The sequence below is a fragment of the Telmatherina bonti genome, assembly GCF_933228915.1.
Source record: "Telmatherina bonti genome assembly, chromosome: 14".
Taxonomy (NCBI): Eukaryota; Metazoa; Chordata; class Actinopteri; order Atheriniformes; family Telmatherinidae; genus Telmatherina; species Telmatherina bonti.
In genome coordinates, this window is record NC_136612.1 from 25,455,496 (window position 1) to 25,476,731 (window position 21,236).

The 21,236-nt window shown below is 39.7% G+C and overlaps 1 protein-coding gene across 1 annotated transcript; it reads right to left on the bottom strand.

Moving 5' to 3' along the window:
* Positions 1-12,009: 12,009 nt before the first annotated feature.
* rdh8a (retinol dehydrogenase 8a) lies at positions 12,010-17,867 on the bottom strand. The gene is made up of 6 exons (XM_079253302.1): positions 17,561-17,867; positions 15,041-15,202; positions 14,028-14,207; positions 13,478-13,571; positions 13,194-13,377; positions 12,010-13,092 (listed from the first exon to the last, which is right to left on the bottom strand). Exons 1-6 carry the CDS (start codon positions 17,664-17,666, stop codon positions 12,865-12,867), a joined length of 954 nt encoding a protein of 317 aa, XP_079109428.1. The 5' UTR covers positions 17,667-17,867; the 3' UTR covers positions 12,010-12,864.
* Between the last annotated feature and the right edge of the window lie 3,369 nt (positions 17,868-21,236).

Here is a 21,236-nt window from a genome sequence, read left to right on the forward strand (position 1 = left end):
GTGTTGTTCTGTGGGATGCATACTGAGTCGCAGTGAGAAAACAAAGGAAGCTGCTAGTTGACTGCACAAAGGCGGTGGAGGTCTTTTCCCTGCGGATATGTGAATTTGACTCCTCCACAAAAATGAGACCTGTCGTGAAACCACATCCTGTCAGTGTTTACAGGGAGGTAAAAGCTTTAGCATGGCACAGAGTTTAACTTTATGCCTGTGGCCTGCAATATGGAGATTGAACAAACATTTTGCAAAGTTTGGCTATCACTGTTTATGCAATGAATCAGTCTATGGAAAGTTATTTTGAGCAAATATTGGGAAGTCATTTTTTGTGCACTTTGTAAATGTTTACACAGTACTAACTTATTATTTCTTCAACATTTCTTTTAGGCTTGATGGTACAACGTGGAACTCGATCTCTGTGAGATAGTCTGACAGTTTATCCTTCACACTTATCCTTGCGGAGAAAGAAGGGGACCAGAGTGTGATAGGTGTGTTATTGTTGCACTTTCAGTAAAACTATGCTGGCTCATTCATGGGGTCTCTCTGATAAAGCTGACATCAGAAAGAATATATTGCAGCTTAGGCCTCATCACACAAACCATGATTTTAACCCACATCAGGGTGCGTGAAAGTGTATACAAGTTTTCGTGCATAAAGAGGTAGTGAGGAGGCCAAAAATGCATCTCTACACTATTCCACATAGCTGAAATGTCATGGTCAATGGCAAGGGCAATGTGCACCTGGATAGTTGTAGATTCAGAATTTAATGCAGATTAGTACATTTATGCAGGTAGGGGAATGGGGTGGGGGTAAGGTGGAGGTTGGGCCTTTGGTTGTTTTTATGTGGTTTAGAATGTGTTATGTAGATAAAGTTGAACTGTAAATCTGAATTGATGACAAAGGGTGCTGCTGATGCAGATACATTTGTTCAGTAGGGCCAGTATTGTCAAGGAAGCAAAGTTAAGGAAGTAAACTTCTATTTCCCTTAAAGATAGATCCACATTTCAGCCAATAAAAACCAACACATGAGGGTGTTTAGTCTTTGATCTGAACCATATTTAAAGCTTTCTTGTAATGTGAGATATAGAGATTTATGGCGATAGGAAGTTTGTTGTATTTTTTTCTCTTTTTTTTGTTGTAGTTTTAGTACCAATCAGCTTTTTAAAAAAAAAAGTTCATATCTTTCATAATATTTTTAAGAAATCAGCAACAGAATGTATTTAAATATTATAGATGCTTTGACTGCAATACTTTTATGTCTTTTGTACAATATTGCAAAAAAGATGATATTTAAGAGATTCCCGACCACCAGAAATCCTTGTATTTTACACACTGATTCTAAGTTAACAATGGTCCTTCTGGATATTGTGGTTAGAGATACACACTAGCTTCTGTCTCATCTTGGCCACCCCATTAAAATTTTACTAAATATGCCATTGAGACTGTACATAATTAAAATGCCCAGCAACATGTGAGGTTATTAGAATAGTTTTCACCACATTGTTTCCAGGGGAGACCTACAACATATCTGGTGTTACCAGTAGCGGGGACTTATTCCCCCACGAGATAAGCCATAAAGTATTATAACAAGATTTCACCTCATGGGAATTGTTAACTTCATCTAAGGTGATAAAGTAGGGATTTTTATTGGACATTTGAGTCAACCATCCTCTTTTAAATATTGTGAGAGCTGAGAATTTGAGCTGTCGCCACTCACAAAAGCAATGTGTCACACATCACTGATGCTGAAAGCTCTCATTTCATCTCGCTAACTCTTTTAAAACATACAACTCTATGAGGGTTGTAGTCAAAATACTTATTAATGTTTGTCATGGGCCATAACTCACAATCCAAATGGCCCTTAGTGACCCTGTCATTTTGTACCATAACACATAAATGCCCTGCTACATTTACATCATTAAGCCCATAAATAAAACAAGGTATAAAGCTGTTTTCCTAAAATATTTATTACACTTAACTAGTACAGCAAAATAACTGAGAGAAAACTGTTCAGAATAACCCAGTCTTTCAGAAAAAAAAATGCCTAAAGAGAAATATGTGACCCTTTTTAAAAGAATAACCCTGAAATCTGTTTATATGCAAGAGTCAGTGGTGATCACACAGTAACAGCGTCAGATGATTATTAAAAATCATGAGCATATTGTTTCAACTTCATACTGGTCCTATCCCTTCATGCTGCAGTTTTGTGAAACTCCAATCTACTTTGTGTTGCTCTCACATTCAGACAAAAAAAAAATCTGAACAGAAATCTTTCTTGGCCCTCAGCAGTGAGGTTGTAAGAGAAGTTTCTTTCCCTGGGGTCTCCCCCATGCCTTCGCTCCCATTCCACTCTCTCTCCTCTGTATATAGGAATAACCATAAATCACTACCTCTACAAGCCCAAAGCCAGCAAAGTGTTGTTGGAGTTTTGTTTCAGTGGTGTTTTGCTGCCGACACACCTTTTGCAATAGGCTACAGAACGTTGACTCATGATACTTTGGGTTAAGGATTAAAATTGCCAAATACAAGAAATTGTTCAGACAGCAGTCACACACTCATGACATCTAGACATGCTCACACCCCTCCTCCTTTTCTCCCCGACTTGAAGGCCAAAACCAACTACACATCCCTCTCTTGGGCTTCATTAGATTGAAAAACACAAAAGATAAATAAATGAACTAACCCCAAAATTGTTGTGCTTGCGTGGGAGACTTCAGAATGCCCCAAAATAGTCTTTTGTAAGCCCAGAGGAATGAGGGTCTGCAACATTTCACCATACATGGGCCTGTTTTCTGTACCCAATTCCCTGCCGAAACCCTTCACCGCACACAGTGCCATGCATTGCGATGGCCTCCGCACATTTTCTGCGTGGTTTTGTTCTGTTGCATTGTTCTTTTGAGCAAGCAGCCATACTGCAGGGATTTCAAACCTTTTTTTTTACAGTGTGTCTGACTGGTGGTGATGAAAGATGGCCTGGGTGTCTTGAAAATAGAGGTATTTCTTTGTGGAGTAATCTGGGTTATTTGATTCTGCAAAAGCAGAAGTAAAGGCACTTTACATTACTAGCTAAAGACTCCCACACACCAGACTTTTCACACAGTAGAATGACTCATAGACACACAAACTAAGAGGACATACATACATACAAAGTACACAAAGATCCAAGTTCAGATGCACTTTGTTTTGTCGCTTCATTCTTGCAGCGATGTCATTGTTCTACCCTCGATTACCGACTTAATTATGTCTATATAATTTGTGTGCACACTGTGTGTGTGTGTTTGTGCATGTGCGTGATTCCGCACCCATACAACTTTCTGTGGCAATCAGTCAATCAATATTTCTGTCAAAGTTTTTGCAAACATCACCAACCAACTGTGATTGCTAAGTTGATCTGTAAATGGCCAACAGATGGATCCAAGTGACACAGAAGTGTGTATAGTCAGAGCCAACAGAACACTTATCTGGCACAGGGGAGTCAGGAGGAATAATCCTGTGTTCGTAGACCCCCTGACCTACAGACGTTTAGTAGTGTTGGCACGTAGCTGGACCTGTCAGCGCAGCATCTATGGGAGATCTGTGTTTAATTTGCAAAAGCAGGCTTTGCCAGAATACAGAGAGAATAAAAGAGAGGGATGGAGTGGGAGGGGGGTGGAGGGGTGAAGCCAGTACTTTTGCTTTTTGTATTTGAAAGAACATTTCTGTGTTTCTGAATGCTGATTAGGCTGAGGCGGAAAATCTTTGAGATATATGTTATTTCAAGTGTTTTTTTGAAGCTTCTTTGCATGTTGCAATAGCTCTGCAAGTTGTTGTTTCTATGTTTTCCGTTAGTGAATTTGTGTGGGCGACAAAAACCTGAGTGAACCTGTGTTTGGCTGCTGATTGCATTGGCACAGATCTGGACCCACAGGCCTAGCAGAATCCTCATCTCTCTGTAATTTATATAAAACAGTGAAGAACCATTCACAACGGTTCCCCACTTTGCACCTATTGGATGTCGTCTTTTGCAAAAATGCAAATGAGAGTACAAGACTCTCTCTGAGAGTACAAGATTTTTCCTTCTATGTGGAAAAATAAATGTTTTCATTTGAGTTTCTTGGTGTGTGTGTGGCCGGACTTGTCCAAAGAGGTGTGTGTAGGTGTGTAGTACTCATAAGTCTTGGCATGAGAGTGACAAGTAACGGTGATTTCTGTCAGGTTTTTCTGGTTCTAGACTGTGATTGCGACAGTCAAGCTGAGGCCTGCCCTGTTACTTCTTGCCTGGGAACCCGAGGAGTGATGCCTGCTTGCCTAAGTGCCTGGCTGCTCTCGGTGGGAGCTGTTCCCATCCTACTCATCTGTTTATTATTTTCCTGTGAGGGCTTGTGTGTAAGAGGCAAAAAGAAGGGGGGTCAGAGTGGTGAAGGTCAAGTTGGAGGGAATGTTCTCCCATGTTTACTGAAAGTGCTTGTGGAGACTTGGGTAATGGTCATGAACATGAACATGAACAAAAATACATTGCAAACTGGTAAAAATGGTAGAATTTCACCATAAGCTATTAGTTCTGTGTGGTTTGGATTTTAGTAGGCCATTCTGTGAGGTGATTTAAAGGTTGCCTGTGAGAAAGGAGGACAATCAACAACAATCTCATGCAGATATGTTTATGAAAGTTTCAGGTTGCATCATGTTTCTCTTGAGATCTTGTACATTTTGAAATGAGCTGTTTATGACGTTTAAACACGTCATTTCTTATAACTGATAGATCACTCATTATTGAAGTATCACTCTTACAGTCAACTAAAACACATGCATTGGATTTTATAGACTGAGTGCAACAAAGATCAGCTATGTAGTCCGCTGTTTCTTATTTTACCCTCAGGGCTTCTGGATTTAGTTGCACTATCAGCTGTGGGTTTTGTGTGTTGCAGAGAGTGGGCACTGAGTGCATCTGACCTCTGAACTTCCCACAACCTCAAGAGGAGAGGCTTTTTTTTTTTAACTAAGAAAGGGAAGACCCTCTTTCTGGTCCCACACACTCCTCTCAAAGTCACATACCAAGAGAGGCTTTTCCCACCATGAACCAAACACATCACTCTGTTCTTTCCTGGTGTATAGCCAATAAGTGGGCGATCTCATGAGTGGGGTCCTGCCCAGTACTCATGGCAGACCTGACCTCGAGAAAGTATCACAGTTAGGCCATTCTCCACAGGTCAGGGGAAATATGGAGAGGGCCAAAGTCTGGGGGAAAGGTCTAGTGGCTCCAATAAGACAGAAACATTTTGTTCTTATTTCATAAAAAATATTTGGATTTTCAAATGTTTTTATGGCCCAGTACCAAGATGTGAGCTACACATAATTTGACACACTAGATATTATTGAGACCAAAATACTATTAAGGATACAAATACTGTTATAGAAACATTGTGCATATGTGATTTTTTTTTCAGGCCTTCTGAACAAACATGTCCACTGCATTGATGGCATCCCATTACAGGAGGTAACTGTAGTGAAATGTCCAATTTGTGGCAAGTAGAAATGGTTTTTAAATGACCTGATATGAAGGTTTTTAGTGTGTTTGGAAACTGGAGCACACTAAGAAAACAGAGAATGCAGAAGATACACCAATGGTCAACATAAGACACATCAGGTGTCTCTTGTGGAGCCAAAAAATATATAGTACGCACTGCACTTAACAAAGTAATGTTTGATACATAAATCAGCCTGTAAATAGATTGCAAAGTCAGATAAGTTCTGTTTCACATTCAGTCTAAAATGTATAACCTAAACCTGCGCCTTTCTTTTTGCTTCCCTGTCAGGAAAGTCTTCTAAAGGACTCTTTATGTTCTTTTTGAATGCGATGTCTGTCTGAACATTCATGATAAACTGAAACCTAATGCCATCCTCGGGACATTTTTGTCTATTTTTCTCAACCTCTTCTTTTTAGTTGGTGATTTGTGTGTGTTTCAGCAAGTACCATCTACTTTTGCAAAAACTCTTCTTTTATGACACATTTTTTAAATCCATCCTTTCTGTTTTTGTCTGTATATTTTATGCTCCGTTCATGAATTTGGCACCCTCTGGTGACCCCATACTGACCAAAAGTGTCCACACACAAAAACGGTCATGAAATCATCATGCATAATTTTTTTCTGCTTTTTTTTTTTTTCTCCAGAAATCATTTAAACAACTTCTGGAAAATCAACAGATGGAGATCATTTTTCTTTTGTGATGTATCTAAAGCACTGAAATCTGTTTGTTCAAGTAAAACTTAATTATAGACTCAGGGAGTCACAAAACAAGTGCCAGAGTTATTTTTTTTATAGGAGTTTTGGGTCTTTAATTAGAAAGACAAAAAAATTAAAATAAATAAATAAAAGCTATCTTTGACTTTTTTTATCTCTTTTAACATTTTTTATTTCCATTTTAGCCATCTATTGGTGTCTGGCCAGATCTATTTTTAACACTTACACACTTTATTTAAGCTTACTCTTCAAACAAAAAATCCTACAAATCTTTAACTTGTGTCTTTTTAACCTTTCAAAGTTTGCTCTCTAAAAAAACCCAACATATAATAATGTAACAATAAAATAAAATAATAAGAATGGATGGCTTGAACAAAAGGTTGAAATGACAGTTATCATAAAAAATGGTTCAATTTGAAAATGTTATTTGAAAACAAACACTTAGTTTTGGCATTCAATACCCAAGCCAATTGAGAGAGATAAAGAGAGGGAGAGGGAGAGAGAAAGAGAAAGTGAGAGAGAGACCTCAGGCAGGTTCAGTGTCACAAATATTAATAAAAATTCACTGAATAAATTCAGCACTGAATTCATTGAATTCAGTGAATTCAATTAATTTATTTATTAAATGTATCATTATTATACTTATGAAATCACTGAATAAAATGACACTAAACAGAATGTTCTACCAAACATTTAGAAACTGTTAGAGGGTTGGCAGCAATAATAGTTTAGAGACAAGTAGCGCGTGTAAACATACAAGATGTTTTAAAGGTGTCTGCTTTTTTCAAGGAATTATTCATGAATTTTAAGAGAAGTGTTCAATGAATGGAAAATGATCCAGATAGCTAACCAGTTAAATGTGCTAAAAAAAATAAAAAAAGTGAAAATAAACAAACAAGAAATACCAAAATTTCACTGTACTGAAAATAAAATGCTTATGCCTGTTAAAATACTTGCACAAAATACTACCTAATGAATCTTGAATATGAAAAGCAAATATTTGTGTTCATAAAAACAGTACTAGTGTGAAAATGTAGTGATGAAGAGCATCGTTTACAGATCACTCATCATACTCATCACATCACATCTTTAGATAAGAGCGTCTGCCATATGACTGCAGAATTAGAATTAGAATATCTCAGTGGGAGTACTTAAAGAGTTTGCAGACGTATCCGTAACAAGAAATCATGACTGGATGGCATTGATTGATTTATCTGGAAATGTTGGACCACTCAAAGCACTTCTACATTACAAGCCTCATTGTACAAGGAGATTTCTCCACAATATACACTCTTTTCCTGCAGGAGGAAACTGTAAGCTTGAACGTATCACCTATCACATCACCAGGAAAAGAACAGAAATTTTCTCCCTCAGGGATTCTCTTTACATTGCAACACTCCCTTCTTCAGCAACCGAAACCAGGCTGTGCACAGACAAGCAGCCGTGATCTCAGTGTCTGTGCCACTGAGAGAGACACACACTGCCTACAGTAGATGGTTAGACTGAGTGTTAGGAAGATAGATGTGAGAAAACTAAAGAGAAAACAAATCACAGGATAAAGTTAATTGTATGTACAAATACAGATAAAAATGCTTTGGGATGTGACGTAACAGAGATACAGAAGGATCGACAGTGAAATGATGCGGACAAATAACAGAGTGCAGTTTGTAGTGTTAGTAAATAAGAGAGGAGCAGAGGCAGAGGGGGGGAACAGCAGGGTGAGAGGGAGAGCGGCCAAATGACAGAGGCGTGTTTGTGTTCTGATTAGGCTGAGCTAAATGGAGGCGGCTCACCAATGGAGATAACCAACAAAGACATCTCTTCACCGAAGACAAATCTACGAACATCTTTTCATGGTCAATAGACATGGGTCTTCTTTTGTTTTCATGAAAAAAAATGAGGTATAAAATCAGCCTCGGTGGAATGGTTGTGCAGTCCAGGAGCATGTGTGCACATGCAAGGACCACTTTCTTTATTCTGTATGTTCAAGTGAGGCCCAAAGCTACGTTTTCATAACGTTCCTATGAACTGGCGATTTTGGATGTCTGTTCATTCTCACCCTAGTTGCCAAGATGTGATGCACTCAAGCTGAATAAACAATCATGTCGGCCCTTTGGACTAAGACAGGCTTCCTGGCATGGGTGTGCCTGCACCCTGATACGTGTCTCATCTTTATAGTTGGCGACAGTGAATAGATCAGATCCACAGCAGTGCTGATCAGGTCCTGAACAAGGTTTTCTCTCTGGCAGGGAAAGGAGGCTGGGATACAGCCAGGGTTGCCAGGCAAGGCACCACTCCTCTTGGTGTCTGTCTTTTGAGTCCTCTTTCTGATTCATACACACATACACATTAACACCCACTAAACTCACTCTCACGCTGTGAGAGGCGCAAGGAAAAAAACAGCCATCCTTGGGAAACAAATTAGAGGGATGGTCATGATCGGGCTGGAGTCTTTACTGGTGTTGGTCAAACCAGAAAGCAAAGCATGTTATTTTTCTGTATATTAAGAAAACATCATATTCCCAGACATTTAATTACAGCATTGAAAGAGAGAAGGAACTGATCTGTGGTGGAAGAGGGTGAAAAGATATGTTAGAGCAGAAATATGAGGACAGAGACTGATGAGAAGGGTGCGTGTTCATATGCGTAGACCGACCTTTCTTCTTGTGTTTTGTTTTCTTCTTTATCTGTTTTCCAGATTTTGTACTTATTGGATTTACTCCAACAACTCCTTGTCTCCTTTCTCGTCTTGCACACAAACAGGAGTTTCAGGTTTTGAGAGAGATTTGCAGTGACACGACTCAGTAGCTTTGTTTTCAGGCTAATCGAATGGAATATTACACCATTCTGATCTCATTGTTTGCACAAACAAATACACACACACACACACAAAAAAGAAAGAAAAAAAAAACCAGGTCATGTTACCTGAACTCAGATTACCTAATTTTTAAGCCCAAGGCAATCAACTAGCATGTCCTCCTTTGAAATTTACAATGCTTTTACACAGATTAAATGGTCAAATCACAGAGTCTCACAGTGGCTGGAACTGGTGGTTTTAAGAAAATGAACCAAGCAGAACTTAAACAACACAATGGTGGGCAAATTGAGTCCCGGTCTGGAAATTCCTGTTGGATTGTTTATTTTCTGGAAGAGCTGCAGGGAAAGGGAACAGTGCTAACGTTGTCATGCTTGTGACAATAGCAGTTCTGTGTGTGTAAAAATTGTGAATGGCTAGCCAGCAAGAGTGAAGATTCTTTTGAATTATTTGTACTCCAATCGATCCTGAATGGCCTTACAAACAAGGATCTCAACTCAGAATGAGGGATGATTCCCACCCTCTGCATGTGTGAATAAAAACAAATGACCCACACTGGGTCTGTGAGAGGTCAGTGCACAGTGGAGTTATGGAAGAGGCTGGAGGAGAGGGCAAACAGACAGTGGGACTGAGAGTGAGTAGGACAGAAGAAAGGAATGGAAGCTGTGTGTTTGTTTCTTCTTGTGGACTTCTCTAATGGACCCTGCTGTCACAAGGCAACCTTAGGCTTCTCCCATTTTGACTCTATAAAGATTAATAGGTCCCATCAGGCCCCAGTTCAGCTCTGTTGGCAGTTATATGGCCCATGTGGCTAAATCTATGCATCTAAGGTAAAACATGTCTGAACTCCAACTTGTTCTTCAGTTCTCATTTGTTTAAACACATGTTGGAAGGTAGTTTTACTCCTGTTTATTATTTAGATTTATTCAAACAGGGTCCTTTAGAACAAGCAAAGTAATAACAGAAACAGATACGCAGAGCCAGATTCAGACCCATGCTGACCTGAGATCAGTCTGAAGCACCTCTGTCTAGACAGAGGAGCATCCCAGAGCTTTTTTTTTTTTCTATTACTTCCTCTGTTTCCTGATATTTTTTCTTGAGACTGATCTTTTCCCATTTTCACAAGTCAGCTCTCTCCATTTTCTCACCTCTGCAATTTAGTTTCATATGAGTTCATATGTAATTTCTCTGATGATGATTACATTGAAAGGAAGATGTTGTGATGTTGCATCTGACAATCCAGATGATTTGCAAAGCTAGTTTTCTAACATCATGCCAAAGGTAGCTACAAACATCACCTACCTCCCATGTATTCTTTCTGCCTACCTTTTTGTCCCTTCAAAAGCAAAAAGTGGCTGATTAGTGGGCACATGGTGAAGTTGCCCAACCCAGAGTATGTTAATTGGCTCGGAAACTGCAAAAAGACCTAACTACATCATGCTACCCTCATTATATTACAATTACATCCTTGATTGGGAAACAAAAGTTTCCAACAATGGTTTGATAAGACCTGTTGCTTAATGAGACTTTGCTATAACTCCTGTATTCATTCAGTTTGAAAATAGGTCTTCTATTCAGTTTCAGGCACCCCAATTCTCATTTTCCCAAGTGCAACACGTCCCACCCTTTGCTGCCCAAAACCCTCTACCGACCCCCTACCATTAGACCTCAGTGTCCCACATTGGGTCTTGGCATCCTTCTGAACATTCAGGACGTACAGACTCCTCCCCCAACCTCTTCGGTCCTCTACCCCCCCCTCCCCTACCCACCAACCAGCACACACACCCGTTTGATTGTGATTGACAGTGTCTTTGTTCCATTGTGTGGAGCTGTCGCCTCTGATGAAAACACATATACAGAACTTCGGCACTGCACTCATTGTACACTGCTCAGAAACTACAGGTCTGCAACCAGTTGCTCTGTAGACTTACCATAAGCTCCATGCATTCTGTGCATTAAGCTCTGTGGGTGAATGTACCTGGCATGGAAAAACGCAGGCGCAGCAACAAGAAGAATGTGCAGGGATGACAAGGCGACACAGGTTGGCCCGCAGACTGGTCCACAGGCCTCTCCCAGTGTGGACCAGGACCAGGGGGTCCAGGTCTGATGGGCAAAGACGGCCAGCTGGAGAGGGGAGGCTCAGGGCTATGCAATGTGTCTGAGGTTGTCATTAGTTTTCACCCCTCCTCAGGGATGGGAACCAGGTCACATTCTCTCACACGGCACAAAGCCGGGTGTGTGTGCGAGAGGGTTGGGGGTTCAAGGGAGGGGTTTTGATGGGGAGCAGGCCATGACCTCTTTATATCCATCAACAGATCACTAACTTGGCCCATAGACATGCTCATATAACAACTTCAGACGCACACACACATTCACATGCATGCAAACACATGCTAATATCTGCGCATGTGCACCGATAGGCACCCACAGAAAATGCATATGCAAAAACTAGAATGTGCTCTGCTGGTGGCCTTATATGTGTTTTGTACTCAAATGTGGTCCCAAAAGTCTTTGTCTTCAGAGATATTATTGTTGCTGTTGCAAACATCTGCTGCTTACTAATATCTATCCTCCCAAATCTTTCAAAATGTTCGGTATAAATTAGGCTGGCATTGGTGGGAGATACGTTGTAACAAAAAGCCGTGAATGAAAGTATTTTGCCAAAACAAAGTGGATGCACTAAAGCTCGTGATTGCAGTTGTTTGTCACAGGGAAGGAAAATGGTCACCCCCAGTCCTGCACACAGAGAATAAGTAGAAAGTTAAGATTTATTGTATAGATCAACTACATCCAAGTCACAGTGGCTCAGCAGAACTAGTATTGAGCTATAGAACCAGAACCCTGGAAGAACCTGATGAGACAGAATAAAAAAGTTTGTTGGAATTATTGCCACCAAACCTTTTAGTGGTGTGAGAAAATCTGCAAAGAAAATGGTGCATTCTGACATTGACAACTAGTGATGGAGAAAAAGGGAAATACTGCCCCCTTTTGGTAACTAATAAGTCCTGCAAATTAATGAAAAGATGCATCCTGACATCCTATGTTAGGATGTTAGTGCTTATTAAGCACTGATGATAAAATTCTGTAAATACAGAAAAAAAAATCTAAAATACTCAAAACAAACAAAAAAGAGGTAAATCAAAACAGAATTTTATTTTTAATCAAATATCAATGTTAAAAATATCTGACATGCCCCTTCTTAAACCTTTAAAAAATCCCCAAAACATTCCTCTTATCAAGAAATCATAAACACGATTCAACAGCAGTTATGACCATGAGATTACTACAATTAAGGCAAACATGAAATTTAGGGCACATTATATTAAAAGCAGATTTACATATTATGACTCTGTTACACTTGTCATAAATCTGGAGCCTGAGTTTGGAGCTATAAGACACAACTTATTGTTCAGTTACTTCTCTATTTTCTATCATTTTCCTTGTTTTTTTGTATTAACTGAGTCCAGAGCTTGTGCTTCTTGTAGCTCATCTTTTGCCTGTGTTCTCATCCTTTTGTGTTGCCAAAAGTAAAGCAGGGGCTCCTTTTCTTAAATGTACTGTGTGTACAATAATTCACTGCCAGTGTTGGCATTGCAGAGTATGCATGCTGCTCTGTCAGCACATGAAATCACCCTGCGCATAACATCTCTGTGAACAAAAGCTTGTGCAATTGTGCATGTTGTCTGACAAAGCTTATCATGGCAGTGTCTTTGAACTAAAAGGCACCTCCTCTCTCCACGTTAAGGGTTCTAGTGTATCTGCTCAGCCGTTAACCTCAAGGAAGGACTCTTGAGGGGCTGGGAGGTTAGGGTTAAGGAAAAGGATTGAACGCTGGCTTCAGTTGGGAGAGATGGTGCGTCTGCGCAGGCAGCTGCATGTCAGGCACTTCAGGATGCTCATGGTGATGTGCATGAGAGGCCCAAAATTGAAGAGTAGATTGTAGAAGGTGTTCACAGACAAGCCACCAGTCTCATCTGCATATTTTAAGGCCACGATAGGCGTGTAGAGGCTGTTGGTTAGATTCCTGAAGCGAGGGCTGTCAGACTCAATAACTTTCTTAGTGCACTGGCGGAATGAGAAACAAAAAAAAGAGAAAATTTGTATTTGATTACAAAATTCTTAAGTTCTGATTTGATCAAATGTGAGTAAGAAACTCAATCCCTTACTTTAGCTATGTCCTCTGGTGTTTGTCCCATGGCTTCAAATATATCTATGGATGATGGCAGGTATACATCTTTAAAATATCGAACTGTGTCTGCATCCACTCCTGGATACTCCATCTTTGCCACTTCCTCCATCATCTTCGTTTCAAATTCGGTGTGCACGGGGCCAGGCTCAATCATGGACAGCCTGAGGTGAGGCAGATAGAGAACGATATGTGAGGGAGCATTTATCACTGAAAACATAAAGACAGATGGGAAGCTTCGACAGAGGAAAGATGGTAAGCTACCGGATATTGAACTTCATCAGTTGCACAGCCATACTCTCACAGAAACCTTCCATTGCGAACTTAGAGGCAGTGTAAACATCATTGAACACCACTCCTGATTAAAGAGAAAGCAAGAAGAAGACGAAGGAAGTCAGTGTGTTGAATTATCAAGTTTCAGAATTAACGCAACACAATACATCAGTCTAAGTTTGTCTACACATAAAACACTAATTCACTTGACCGATAAACGTCATGGAAGTGCCAGACATTTTATGAATTTTATGACCATTTACGGACTAACTAACTTGTTCGGATGAAAATTGACAACATGATACTTCCAAGTTAAAAACAAACACTAAAAAATTCTTGCATGTGCTTCCAATCTGATCTTGTCAGCAAATGCTGGAAAAAAAAATCAGTCGTATAATTACACAAAATCTGAACAGATTATTCTTGCCTGGTTTTAAAAGGTTAGTATTAAGACATCTATTTACTAACGGGACTGGAAAGCATTGCTGCCAGTTCATCAAATCACTTCTAAGAACTTTGCCAATTTCCCAACACATCATACCCTGGAGGCCCATAACGCTGCTCATGACGACGATGTGTCCCGAACGCCTCTTCTTCATGTCTGGCATCACTTCTTTGATCATACGAACCACGCCAAAGAAGTTAGTGTCGAACACTCCTTTCATCTCGTCGATGCTGATGCCTTCCACGGGTCCGAGCAAGCCCACACCTGCATTGTTGACTGGCATGAAGCACACAGACACACAGTTGATGTGTTCATATGTCCAACATTGCCACAACTCAAACTATTCTTTTGTTCAGACGGTTGACTCCTGTGAGAATGCGCATTACTTGGTACTTCCACCAGATGTCAGTGTGCGACAACGGCAGAGAGGTGTGATGTAACATCAGCCCATGTTCAGGGACCTCTGAGCATTGAGTAATTACGTGAAAGGGGTACAATGTCGGATTTAGAGTAAGATGGAGGCAGGTTTAAAAATAGAAGCTTTATCCAGTCTAAAGGTCTTTAAAGAATAAAGATACTTATTCAGAAGCCATTAATCCAGAAACATAAAATCCACTGGAGCACAAAGTGCTTTTAAAGAGACCCTGTGCATTGTTGCTAACGTCCACTGGGATTTCTGCTTGTCAGAAACATCCTCTGCTTTGTTTTAGCTGTTAAGATTGCAGATCAGGCAACGAAGGTGCTGTGAAACTGCAGGACTTCCAAAGTGAGCTTTATCTTACTTATGATAGCCCATGGTGGCCTTTTGGTGGTGCTTAATCTATTTGCCCACTGGAATTTCAAGACTTTCCTTCCACCCACTCAACAGCAAAACCACAGAGAATTTAACCAGTGTGTCAAAACATTTCTCCGTTGTGTCATCAAATCCTCTCGCTTAACACTGTATTATTATAACAGTTATTACACTGTGCTGGGATTTGTCTCCTTTTAAATTACCTTGAAAAGGCAATTCTCAACTAAAAAGGTATATTGCAGCATTTAATAAATACAGACAGCAGCAGGCAGGAGGTGGTGGTGGTGGTGGGGGTTGTAGGCCTGTTTTCACTCACTCAGAATATCAATATGGCGGTCCTTAACATTGTTGATGCACTGCCTGACGGACTCCTCACTGCACACGTCTAATGGAAGCAACATCAAGGTCTTCCCATATGCATCTCCAGCTGCTTCCACAAGCTTGTCCTTCTTTTTCAGGTCCCGCATGGTGGCGATGACTGGTTGAAGGAGACAAAGAGTAGAACATGGGTAATGTAATAATATAACCTATCTGATAGTGTAATTAGCCATTTATTTAGCCAACATGATTGTTGGAGATAAATGGTTTCTAAATATGCATTTGCTCCATCTATTATGCCAAACCTGCTCCATTCATGGTCCCATTGCAGTAGGTCTAGAGCTGTTTCGCCCTAAGCCCTGAGGTTTTATTGCTTGGGGTTCTGTAAATCTTCTGAAACCGTAGCTTAGTTTTCTGTTTATTTGCTCGTGTGTTTACTGCCTTATATTATTTTCGCTTTAATTCTGCGCATGACTAGGGAGAGCTTTAGGGAAAGATCATGGTTTGGTTACAGCAATGACTTTCATTTGCATGTTCTTCGCAAACTGTCACTATGGAACATGAACATGGCTCGTCTCACTGAGAATCACCCAGATGACACTTACACCTTATTTTTAGCAACATAAACTGGTCAAACTTTTCCTAAGGGCAAAGTTAAATAATCAGAAAAATGATAAATATAATTATTCTTTTATTTCAGTTAAAAACTTTTATTTATCAAATGACAGTGACTTCAGCAGTCAACATTAACACACTTACACACAGAGTTTAGACAGAGTCAAATAGTTAGGGTCAAAGTTCTCCAGAGGCCACGCCTGTTGCAGGACTCAGAATCACTTTCCTGGTGAACTTCACTCACTTAACCTACATACAGCGCAGATTCTTCCACGTTGTGTGTGCTGCTCATGCTTTGCTGACTGGGATTACCTAACAGGGGCAGTGCAGTTGCACAATGACAATGAGCAGAAGTAAACAACCTCAAAGACCCACATTCATCTAAATCTACCTGCTGAGAGATTAAAGCAAAGCTGATTTCTGTGTGAACACAAATACGATTGCATAACAGATATGAAAAAGATTCAATCAATTCATTATGACTTTTTCACCACATCCTGTGATGCGTAGCTAATTTTTGTGGCATAATTTGTCTTTACAAGCCATCAGAATCTATGAGTGCAACCGTAAAGCTAATGTTTTTCATTTGGGAAGCAAAAGTTCATGTAAGCAACAAAAATTTGTATGTATATTGACAGAGAGGTCAACAAGATAGCCATTGTTCTCCTGGTTCCTGGAGGAAATACTCCTGGGTAGCTTAAACATTCTTGAATGCACCACGCTACATGGTAAACACAAGCACTTTGAGGACTATTTAGAGTTTTGCATTGTTACTACACACACACTATTGTCATGTTTAATCTGTGTTGGATTTTCCAGCAGATCAGCTCCAATATGTGGCTTTATTAAAAGCAGCTCACAGCAAGGAACAAAATCTCCCCAACTAGTGTTAGGAGGGAGTGGAGCAGTTAACCACTTTTATTTTCCTCATCCATTTCACAGTAATAAATCCTTAGATCTGAGAGAGAGGGGGGAAAACACTAAACGAACAAAGAAAACTTCCAGTACTCTTGCAGAGTTCTTTCTAAAGTGGTAAAATACTAGCCATCATGACTTCACTCATCTATTAATTTCACGATGCATACTGTGGCCACAGACATGAAGGCTTTCACAGTTTTGTAGAGTCACACCTAAGAACAAAATCTTGTCAGAGGTCCTGAGCCAAACGTCTACCAATAGGGATGGGATTGCTGAAGTGATGTAAGGGTCTCTAAAATGAAAAGGTTTTAGACTCAATTCAAATTTTCTACAGTGGCATTATTGATGACTCCAAAACAGGAGGGGGGGGGGGGGGACACACAGACCAACAATATCAAAGTGGGATACCCCAGCTCTCCTATGTACCAATGAAGACTTCAAACAAGGCCCTCGCTTCAGAGTGAACCCATGCTTGTTCAGGTCTCAAACTTTGTCCCTTCTTTTCACAATCACTCCAGTGAGAGGACTATAGCCACATTAGACACGGCACTAAACTGGAGCAGGCGCTCTACAATTCATAGCACTAAAAGGGGTCTTTGTGCAGGAGAAGTCAATTGAAAGAGCTGACAAGACTCCTTTTCCGAATCTTGCATTGGCAAGCGGCATCCTTGCAGACCCCTTCCCTGGAAGCGCGGCTTTCACATGATAATAGGTGAACTAAAGGGGCCGCTGATTCTCAGCACTGACAAAGGGTTTATGATTCTAAAATGAGATGTGTTAGCTGGAAGAGTGGACACCACATATAATGGTGTATAAGCGTTGAGACAGAGCGCTGTGCGCGCGAGTCAGCCGAACTTTACTGCGTAAAGAGGTGCCACAGCAAAGTGTGGGAGGAAAAGTAAACACGACCACTCGAGCCACACTGTTATAGACTTGCTACTGATAGGTCGGATCAAAAAAACAATGTAGAATAAAGCGCATTTACCATAGTAACGCTTCTTTTCATCATTGGCCAGCGTGACGGCAATTCGTAACCCGATGCCCGAGGAGCAGCCGGTAATCAGCACAACTTTCTGCCCACTGTTCGCCATGATCTGTCCGGGTAGACGCCGCTGTGTTCTGCAGCGGTCCTCTGCTCCGGATGGTCGCTGCGGAGGGAGCTACCGATCACCGGACCTTAAAAAAAAAAAAAAAAAAAAAAACTAAAGCGGATCATGCAGCCACAGCAGCCATGTGAGCGCATAATTCAGTCACATGTTCAGTAAAATCAGTATCCCCAAAAAGGAGACGTGACATAACACCTCTTGTTGTTTTTGTTTTTAAAAACAAAAAAAACAAACAAACAAAAAAAACTTGGTGGGTGCCGCCCGGTCAGAAAAAAAACGTAGCCAAGTTAATTCGTTTTTTTTAAAAAAGAAAAAAAGAAAAAAGTAGGTTCGTGCATGCGCACACGTGCGCGTTGCAGAAGGGGCAGTGCTTGATTTCTGAGCTGCTGACCCCACAAACACACAACTGTAACACTCACTGAGCACACACACACGTAGTTTTTCTGCCTGCATAGTAAACAGGAGCAATGCTTAGCAGTTTGAACAATAAAGTCGACAACCTAATTTTTATTTATTCATTGTTTTTTTTTTTTTTTTTTTTAATATTAAATGATGTTTTTAAAAAATCCCTTCAATGACCATCAAAATGGTTTTCCAACTGCATGTGAGTTTTTAAAAATAATATAAACAATTGATTTTGTTGCTGTTATTATTATCCTTGACTTGGTCCAAACCAGAAACCCAAATCAAATTTCCATTTTGCTCCAGCTGAGTTGTTCGTAACATCTCTTATTCTTTGCTGACCCGTAGTTTGTGTCACAGTGTTCACAGTTACTGAGTTAACTGTGCTGCACTGCCATCTTGTGGTAGGAGAAGGAGCTGCACACAGGAGTAGCAATACGTCTCAGTAGCATGAAGTAATGCTAACTGCACCACTCTAACCTCAATGATAACAACTATTAGATATGTGGGAGGAAGGGTCTGAGTCTGGTTTGCACTGATACTATCAAGTGTTTTGTTGCCTTGTGGACTTTGTTCTCTGATGTTATAAAGGGTCAAAGTTGCTCAGATAAGATCATAGATAAGGCTTTTCCCCTCCAACGGAAAGCTTTAGTGCCAGAGTCTGTCTTGTTGGGGCCTGTTACTAAATGTGATGCAACACCATGCAAACTGCAAATCACAGTTTTTACATCAGATGACTGTCAGTTTATATTTTTCTTTTGATCTAAAAGCGATATGTGATATATATATGTGTGTGCGTTTCAAGTCTTTCAGTTTGAATTCACTTTAATGATTTTGCATCAGTTTATGTGCCGCTCAAACAAAATAAAACAAAAACACAGTTTTCTCTTTTTTCTAGTAGGCTACTGGATGTTTAGCTGAACAACTGTCTGAATCGTTAATGTTTTACATTTTCTACTCTTTAGCATGTTGACTGAATAAATAATTAACATGTTTTGTTTCTGTTGTGTTAACTGAAACTGAGACTACAATGCTGAATATTTTCAGAGCTTTTGTGTTTCTTTTCTGGAGCTAGTCCAAGCTTTTGATAGCACTCCAAACCATTTACATGAGTTTGGATTTTCTCCTTATATTCCTCCATGCCTTTGAAATCTGATTACGTATTCCACAGATTCATCTAACTTTAACAAGCCTTTCTGACATAAAATACCCCCACCCCCCATTTCAAAGCATACTCCATTCATATCATGAATATGATAAATATAGGTTCCCCTGCTTTTAGCTCAACTGGTTTTACCTTCTTACTCTTCTATAATTTTGAGATGTAGCAAGGCTACTTATTGACAGGTTTTCCCTCATCAAGAACAGATAACCATTTCTTGCTCAGTTTAAAAGCAGAAGTATTTTGTATCTAGAGGATTCTTGGCATATTGATATACACTGTTTCTTCAGGGAGTAATTTGAATATATCACATTTTGTTTGATGAAAGTTCTTCTGTTCTTGCCAGGTGTTGTTGCCATGTTTACTCTTCCTGTCTACATCACCTTATCACCACCATGTTTCATTTAAAGGGTGGTAATAAATCAGAAATAGTGCCTGGAGAGGTACCCAAATACACATTGGGATCAATAATGTTTTATCTAATCAATAAAGATAATCTTGCTATTATAATCTTTGCATTTCTTCTGACTGCCTTGTCAAACAGGCCTGATTGATAAAGAACTGATTGGATGTCTATTCAGCAGATAGAGGGAGTTTCACAGGTTTGTAACTTCTGTTACTTTATCAGAATACTTTAATGAATTTAGGAGGAATGAAATGAATTCATTTCATTTGCTTACAAGGAGATTTATTTTTTTCAAACATGTAATACATTTGTAACAATTCCACAAATTTGTTTTCAATAAATTATTACAGGTTATTGAGAATAAATTGATAGATAGAAATGATAAATAAAATATCAAATTATTTATATATTGAAATAGATACAGATTCTATAGCAACTACATAGGCAAATAAATTATACATTAATCCAATACTGCTTGAGAAAAACAGTATTTTGCTGACAACAGACAACAGACTGTCACAGATTTCAGGCCTGCTTTCCTCCTGCTGTCTTGCAAAGCTGATGGCTGTTTATTTTAAACCCCTCTGAGCTACATGACCCCTTTCTTATGCAAGAGATCTAAAGTTAAAATGATCAAACACAACATAAATTGTCTTCCACATAAAAACAACAACAACAAAAAAGAAAGTAAATCCAAACTGACAGCATGTGAAGCAACAGTCATTTGCACTGACATTTTGGTATATGCATTTTTATTTTTTTTTTATCATTTCAGACATTGGGCTAAAAGTTATTGTGTAATTGAGATAAATGTCAGAATAGTCCAGCAATTCATACACAGGCAAAAGGAACTACAAAAATATTAAAATCTGGTCAGAAATGTGTGAAAAGATTTCCATGAATACATTTTACAAAATGAACAAATGATGGCACCATGTCTGGACAACCCAGCTAAAGGCCACACATTTCAACAGCTTAATAATCTTTATGTTTGATAATTCAGTTATATTTAGACATATATGATCCTTTTAATTTATAATAAAGTAGAATTCTGGGAAAGTTATGTTTATGGTTTTAGCTGATTAATGGAACTCATAAGATCATTATTGAAGCCAGAATGACCTGCACTAAAACACAGTCCCTGTTGGACTAAACTAATGCTGTCAAAGCTTATTTATGCCTAAGTGTCTAGTTTTACAGTTGGCCATGGAATTTTATGATCATTTATGATCACTGGCTCAATAAGGATGCTTCAGGAAGACTCAGGGGTTTTTGTGGCCATTTATCAGCAAACATGATGCAAGAAAAGCTGAAGTATGCTGCTGGATTAAATTCCGGGCGGTTTCTTGCTTGCTTTCCCTCGTGGTTCCAGATAAACTGGACAGGTGTGGATGGAGATGAGGAAAAGGGCAGGTCAGTCAATGATGTCTTCCAGCCTTCAAGCTACTGCTGAGGAATTTCAGAAGTTTGAGGCACACGAGACGCTTGAGGAGTTAGAACGGGGATGAGAGGAGGGAATAATGCAAGTCCTGGCATGCTTCTCCTGGCCACGTGCTCTATCGTGACTCTTTTCACCCCAAACTTT